General features: G+C 41.5%; 1 protein-coding gene across 1 annotated transcript in view; it reads right to left on the bottom strand.

The window, feature by feature from the left end:
- Positions 1–328: 328 nt before the first annotated feature.
- PLCG2 (phospholipase C gamma 2) overlaps positions 329–8,094 on the bottom strand; it is a 149,615-nt gene continuing 141,849 nt past the window's right edge. The window contains exons 32-33 of the mRNA XM_058528355.1: positions 1,405–1,589; positions 329–677 (exon numbers count right to left, since the gene is read on the bottom strand). Of these exons, the coding sequence (XP_058384338.1) occupies positions 635–677; positions 1,405–1,589 (228 nt within the window). The 3' untranslated portion in view covers positions 329–634. The remainder of the gene's footprint in view (positions 678–1,404; positions 1,590–8,094) is intronic.

Here is an 8,094-nt window from a genome sequence, read left to right as displayed (position 1 = left end):
TTGCAACAGGTCTGTGCAGGAGATCTGTCTAGCCAGCTAGCCAGCTGGTGGTAGTTCAAGTGCACTGAGCTGAGCCCGCTGACCTGGGGCAGGGAAGCTGGGCAGATGCCGCAGTCAGGGGCAGGGCTCCTCTTTGGGCCCCGGTGAAATCTGATGTCCTTAATTGTGGAATCATTTGCCTTTTAGTTAAAATCCTTTCCAGAATCTAATGAATTAGTTCCTTACATTTCGGGCTCATCTTTCGAGGAAGTCAATTACCTAGGCCTTTAGAGGCCGGAAAAGGAATCCTGCTCACGGTACAGGTCGTGCACAGAGGGTTTAACTGATCGAGATTTTTCATTGCTTTTATTCAATGAGGTTTAGAACACGAGAGGCCAAAAACAAGGAGCACGTTTTTGGGATCCTCTATAGAAAATTATAAGTTAAGAAACTGTCCAAGATGAAAAAAATTAGTAGGAAGTCACCCCAACTCATGCCAACTGGGTCTTCTTTAGAAATTTCATCTTGATGGCAGGCTTGAAGAGAGGATGACATCACAGATGAGCATGTTCCCAGGGTCTGAACACAGCACATTCTGCTACACACAAACACACGCACACACACGCCCTTACACATGACACATGCACGCCGGCTTCTATGAGTAAAACTTGCTGTTGCTGACTCTCTTCTCTCTTAACCTGAAATAAAAGAGATTTCACCATCATCCATTAGGATAGGACCCGGGCCATGTGCTGAACTCTGTACCATTTCTCTGTCCACACATTTGCAGGTCATTCACGGCTGGATGGTACAGGGTTGAGAGTTGGAGAGGTGGGCTCCTGGCAAGACATGTAACCTCTCTGAGTCTCAATTTCCTCACTGGTTATTGCACTGGGGTCACTGCTACTCTGTGGGCTCAAGTAAAGCTGAAATGAGAAGAATATGGGTAAGGAGCTCAGCACCATGTTTCCCACTGGAGCTGCACTGGGCATTTTCTTTGGGATAATTCTGTGTTGAGCAGGACTGTCTGGCACATGGCAGGACACCAGGTACCCCTGGCTGCCCACCCCCCTACTACATGTCTTAGCACAACCAGAAGCACCCCTTGTGGGGGGGATTCCACCCTGATTTAGAACCACTGGACTAGCCCATTCTTGGGAAAGGCTGGTGGTCACCATTTACATTCACAATTATATTGAAGCGTCCTTCCAGTGACGACCGTTCTACTGGGGAAGTTGCAGATGTTTAAGACATTACTATAAGTTAACTTATAAAGCAAAGAGAATGAGAGTCAAGGGTATCAGTAAAAGATTTCTAGAGATAGCAATGCAGGGGCTTTCCTGCAGCCTGGCCACAGGTGCCCGCCGTCACGGGGCTTGGAGGGCATGACCCTGAGGACGTGCAGCGGGGGAAGGGCTGCCCTACCTCCGGTTGCACCTCTCCTGGTACAGCTGGAGCTGGTTCTCGTTGACGTTGAACTCTCGAACGAGGGCGTCCCGGTTAGCATTGCGCAAGTTCTGGTGTGTGTCGTACAGAAAGAGCTGGTTGTTCAGCTCTTCCTGCCGCCTCCGCAGCTGGCGACAGGAGGAGTAGAGTTCCTCTTCGCTCTCCTGGACAGGAGGGGAGAGAACAACCGTGGGGTGACAGCTTCCAAACCGGGATGTGGGACACAGTATCTTAGGAGTGTGACTGAAGGGAGCGTGGGGCAGAAGTTTTGCACTGGATTATCCCAGAAAACCCAGGGCCTATTTTAACCAAGATAAAACTGGAAATTACTTATTCTACTGGGAGCAAGCAGTTTAAAAAAGCCTTGTTCTTCACAATGTGGCTTTATCGTGAAACACTGAAATAATAAGTGCATTGCCCCTTGGTCCCATTTCTTAATCAAATCTGGTTTTCCATTGGTCTGTATGAGTCTTATCTGAACGCAAAGAGTCTGAGCAGCTATGTGCATAAACACAGCAGGAGAGGGTGAGAGCAGCCTAATGTGAGGCCATAAGGGAGGGCAGGAGCCAGCAGATCATTCAAGATCTTGTAAGAGCCTTAAAAGGCATGGTCACATGCTACAACACCGATGAACCTTGACAACATCACACTAAGTGAAAGAAGCCAGTTCCAAAAGACCACACACTATATGATTCCATTTATATGAAATGTCCAGAACAGGCAAATTCATAGAGACAGAAAGTAGATTAGTAGTTGCCGGGGACGGGGGCTGGGGTGAGTGGTGATGGCTAATGAGCAGGAATTTTCCTTTAGGGGTGATGAAAATGTTCTAAAATTGATCATGGCAATGGTTGCACAATTCTGTGACTATACTAAAAACTATTGACTTGCACACTTTAAATGGGTGAACTGTAAGGTAGGCATATGAATCATATCTCAATAAAGCTGTTACCCGCCCCCACAAAAAAGTCAAGGTAACATAGGTTACACCCCCAGAGATGGGCATGTGACTCAGTTCTAGGCAGTAATGATGTCTTACTTCCCCACCATCATCACCCAAGCCAGACCAAGTAGAAGCATCCCTGGGGCTTTGGTTGGAGCTCTTGGTAAAAGACAGTTTCGTTTCTTGGAGATCAGCGGAAAGAGTGACAAACACTTCCAGTTGCTGGTGGCCCCTTTGCTATCATGTAGAGAAAGCTGGGAATGAAGCCAAGAGAGGAAACAGAGCCACTGGGTTGCACACCTGGATCCAGCCATGCCTGAAACAAGTCCTACCCCTAAACTTTGCAGTTGTCTGAGCCAAAATATTCCCTCCATTATGCTAAGAAGAAAAAATCCTCTCAGGTGAGAAGTTTGGGTTTCAATGTGGGAGGAGGATGAGGATATGTTCCTCACTAATGTTTTTAAAAGATCGCTGACTACTGTGTAAAGGATGGCTACATGGGAGGTCAGTCTTTTGGCCACTACTACTGGTAGAGTAGTGCAGGTGAGAGAGACTGGTGCTACAGAAACAGTCATCGATATACACAAATGGGCTTCTTTTGTCATTTATTTTTACAAACGATGGAATCAGACCATACCTTGCTCTGCAAATTTTCTTTTTCCACGTTAACAACCTAACAAAACATCACGGACATCCTCCAGGATAACAGGTGGAATTCTGACTTCGGGGGGGGGGGGCGATGGCAAAGGCTATTCTGACCACTTGCAAAGGGGCAAAGGAATAAAAAGATGTTTGTCTTTGCACAAGGAGTGGAGGTAAAATGGACAGTCCTTGGTGACTAAGTGAATGTACTGAGTGAGGCACTGGGAAGAGGCAGTAATGATTCTGCTTATATTTATGCCCTTCCTCAAGGCGGCCAGCTTCCCCCCATAAGCTCAAAGCAAAACAAAACAAAAACCCCATTTAAGTGTTACTTCTATACTACCAATGGTCTCTCTTCATTTATAGCTATGTCACATAATTTAGTCCTTAGTATTATATACATCATATAAGTTTTATATATTATAATTATATATATATATGTCTGTTCTATGCACCCCTCCCAATTAAGACTCCTTCCTACCCTCTGAGAACTTTGTGATAATCATTTCCTGGCTTTCTTGTGAGTCTGAGTTTTCACATAAAAATTTAGTTTTTCTTTTCCAAGTCTATAGTTATTTCTACTTTCTAATATATTTAACTGATTTCTTTGCTCACCATTGCTTCTTGTGTTACATTCCTTCTTGCTTATGGTAAGTACATGGGTAGTTCTTTTAGCAAAAGTTTATTAGTACTAAACTGTCTTCGTATGTCTGAAAACACCTTCATTTTCCCTTTGCTTTTGAATGATGGTTATTAGGATATAGAACGTCTCAACTCACAGCTGTGTGTCTTAAGCATTCTGAGGATACCCCTTGGTCTTCAGGCTTCAGGCTGCAACTGCTATAGTTTAATTGTTGTTTATCAATCCTTTGTAGGTAATCTGTCTTTTCTCTTTTATAATTTTCTTTTTCTCCTGGTATTCTGCCAATTCAATATGATATGTCCATACATAGATCCATACTTATTTATACTGCTGTATTTATAGCTGAAGGACTCGTGCCTTTTCAGTGCTGGAAAATTCTCAGCCATCAATATTTCAAATATTTTATGTTGGAGCTTCTCATTCTACCTTTTTTTTTTTTTAACTCTTCATATTTTTTATCTTGTCTTGCTGTGTTCAAAGCAAATTCCCCAACATAATCTTCACATTTACTGATTCTTTCCTTAACTGTATCCTTTCTGGAATTTCCCACTTACTAAGCTTTAAAGCAATTTTTTTCAAGTTTTTTCAAATTGTATTTCCAGGATTTCTAATGGTCCTTTCATTCCTATAAGTTCTTGATTAATAGGAAGAAGGGTTGTTCTTTTTAAAATGCATGTTATTCATTGGGTTCTCTCTTAAAAAAAAATTATTTCAAAGTTATTTTCACATTCACTGGAGTGAATGCTCTTGCTTTTATAGTTTTAGCTGTATTAGCATTATTTTCCTGGAGTGCTTTAATTTTAACATGCAAGCTCGTTTTGAATGGGAAGTTTCTTTCCTCCTGGAATCTATATGTTGGAAGCTGGTTTTCTGCAGGTTCTAAATGGGGGCTCCCAAGGGCAGGGCCAGCAAAGGGTTAAGGTGATGGCTCGGGGCTCTAGGTTTTCATCCCATCTGTGCCCTGGCTGCCGGGCTGTGTCCGATTTTACCCCAACCCCTCAAGCAAACAGCTGACCACTGGCCTGATGAGTCCTGAGCCCTTGCCAAGTCTTTTTTCTGAAGAGTGTTTCAGGAAAGTGAAGCCCACCTAGCCCTAGACCATCTATTTGTGTACAGCTTTCAGTCCCAACGGCATTAGCACACAAAAAGTGAAATGAAATAAAGTATTCAAAAACAAGGAGTTATAAAAAGAACAAAAGTCTAAGGAAAGCAGACTGAATCAGTAAAGATAAGCATAGAAATGGTAGAATTAAAAAACCAAAAAATAAAAATGTAAAATAAACGCAAGAGCTGAATTGTTCTGTGGGTAAAAAGTAGATAATCTATTATCTAATCTAATCTAGGAAAATGTGAAAGCCCAAATAGCCAAATAAGACATAAGAATAGGTACGTAACTACAGATAAGAAGAAATGGAAGGAACCTGTAAAATAAAAAATCAAGATGATGCTGAAAAGAATGAAGATATGTGTGTATTTATTTATTATAAGGCTCTATGGCTCCAACGTATATTATAGATAAATGCATATATTTCCTATTATATAAAAATTATCCCATAAGAGAAAAAAAATTTGAAGAGACTAATTTTATTCTAGAAGAAAATGAGAAAGTTCTTACAACCAGGCCCAGAAAGTTTCACAAATGACGTCATTAACATCTGTTATATGTAGGTAGCAGTTAACTCCAATTCTATTCAAAATGTGCCATAGCCCTAAGAATGAAGGAAGGCCTCCAAGTGATTTTTTTTGGTGAGGAAGATTGGCCCTAAGCTAATATCCGTTGCCAATCTTCCTCTTTCTGCTGAGGAAGATTAGCCCTGAGCTAACATCTGTGCCCATCGTCCTCTATTTTGTATGTGAGTCACCGCCACAGCATGGCTTGATGAGCGGTGCATAGGTCCACACCCAGGATCCGAACCTGCGAACCTCGGGCCACCGAAGTGGAGTGTGTGAACTTAACCACTATGCCACCGGGCCGGCCCCCTTCCAAGTAATTTTAATGAAGCCAGCATAACAAAATCTGACTAAAAACTACAGACTGAACTCTCAATGAATACCAGTGCAAAAATCCTAAATAAAATATTAATGCATACCTTAATGCATACATTATAGAAGCACATTAAGCAATACAACCCTATATTTCACTAAGAAATTCTTTTTTCCCATTCTTTTAAGATGACTTTTCACCACTGCTCTCCTCAAACCTCTTCAGTCTCAGCTGATGACCTGGCTTCTTGTTCCATACAGAATAGAGAAGAAGTTACATGTCAGGGAAATGTGCCTATCCTGCGCCCTTGTCCCATATCCCATGCCTTCTCTCCTGCTGGCCCCAGGGTCCCATCTCCTGTCTCCTACTCAGATCCTCACTCTAGCACATATCGCTTCTCCATCCTAATCACTGTTTCCCCTCTCTACTAAGACACCCTCAGCAGCAGCATGCAAATACATCTTACAAAGCTCTCCTTTCACCCCACATCCAGCCCAGCTACTGACCCATCTCTCCTGCCACCTTCACAGCAAATGTCCACAGCATAAGTCACATGCTCCCCACCAATGTGTCATCTACTCCCACTTACATTTTAATTTTTAGTTTTTATTAATTACACACGCACAGTTTAAAGAGTCAAGAAGTACTTAAGGATCATTACAAAAAAACCCGGCTGTCTCCTTGTTCACCATCCCCCACCCCTCATGATCTCTGCTCCCCCAAATCCAATAGTTGTTTCTTTTGATTATTAACTTCACAGTTCTAACAAAAAAAAAAAAAAAAGCTTAAACTGCAAGCTCTTGGTTTTTCAGTTTTGGGGGATTATCTTCAGAGAGAAAGATTTGGCTACTTTCCCCAAACATACTTATCTTCTCCTTGGAGATATGTCAACTTTTGGTTATATCAATGTATGTTTACAGTGTGATTTTATTATTATTCCTACTTCAAACCCTTGTATCTTCTTTAACCCCTTGTTTTAGATGGATATATACATTTTTTGAAATTTAAGATCCCTAAATTCTTAGAGAACATCTTTTGTAATACCTTTTACCTGGCTGGTGACAAAATCTTCACGGAGTTCTCTACCCTTAGTTTTGTGGGTTTTTGTTCTCCTACCAATGCTTTTTTTCTTAACTTTTTAATGTTGAAATTTTAGACTTACAGAACAGTTGCAATAACGGTACAGAGTTCTCACATACCCTACACTACCCAGATTCCCCAGGGTTACTATGCTGCACAACCACTGAACAATGATCAAAACACTGGTGCAATACTATTAACTAAACTCATATTTTATTCGGTTTTCACTGGTTTTTCCACCCATGTTCTCTTTCTGGTCCAGGATCCCACCTGCACTTAGCGGCTGCGTCTCCTTAGTCTCCTTCAATCCGTGACACTTCCTTAGTCCTCCCTTATCTCGTATGACCTTCATACTTTTGAAGAGTAATAGTCAGTAACTTTGTACAATGTCCCACAGTTTGGGTTCGTCTGATGTTGTCTCGTGATTCATTTGAGGTTATGCAGCTTCGGCAAGAATGCCACAGAAGCGATGTACCCGGGACGTGATAGCAATACGTCTTATTATCGGTGGTAACGTTGATCATTTGGGTAAAATGGTGTCTGCCGGGTTCATTCACTGTATAGCTGCCATTTGTCTCTTTCCCATTAATAAATTTCTCGGAGGAAGATACTTCGAGACTACACAAATATCCTGTTTCTCCTCAAACTTTCACTCGCTGATTTTAGCATCCATTGATAGATTTTACCTGCAGCAATTTTTCCTGAGGTGTTCCAGGGGTGACTTTCTATTTCTCTCATTCCTTGTATACTTATTAATTGGAATTCTTTTGTAAGAAAGAGCTGTCTCTTCTCTCTCATTTAGTTATTTATTTATTCATTCATGGACACAATGAATTCTGTGGGTTATAATCCAATATTATCATTATCATTTTGTTGCTCAAACTGCTCTACCTTTGGACAGTGGGAGCTCTTTGGGGTTGGCTCCTATGCCCATTTGATGTGTCTCCATCCTTTTTCAGGACTTCTTCACTTACTGGAACTTCAGGCTACTCCAGGCTCCTTTCATCTGTCTGAACTCTGGAATCAACCACCTGTCTCAAGAGCTCTGATATCATTTACTGGAGAATGATATTCAGAAAGTAAGATCTAGGTGCTTAGGTGTGCTCATTGCTACTGGAGTGTCATTGGTTCTAGGCTTTCTCAGCAGACAGAGCTAGAGCATGTATGTATAGTAACCAATGCAAACACACATTTATTTCTTTATACCTGTGTGTGTTTTTTTAATATATATAAAGAGAGAGTTTACACTGATACCAACCAAACACTAATTTTTGAAGGGCTGGTACATATTCCTATTTGTTGCTTTACATCTTCCAGTAGATTTTATACCTTTCCTGATATAAGCCCTATAACCTTTCTTATTTAAATTACTCCTAA

This window comes from Diceros bicornis, chromosome 32 (assembly GCF_020826845.1).
Source record: "Diceros bicornis minor isolate mBicDic1 chromosome 32, mDicBic1.mat.cur, whole genome shotgun sequence".
Lineage (NCBI taxonomy): Eukaryota > Metazoa > Chordata > Mammalia > Perissodactyla > Rhinocerotidae > Diceros > Diceros bicornis.
Note: the sequence above shows the minus strand (reverse complement) of the source record. Positions and strands in the feature narration are given on the sequence as shown.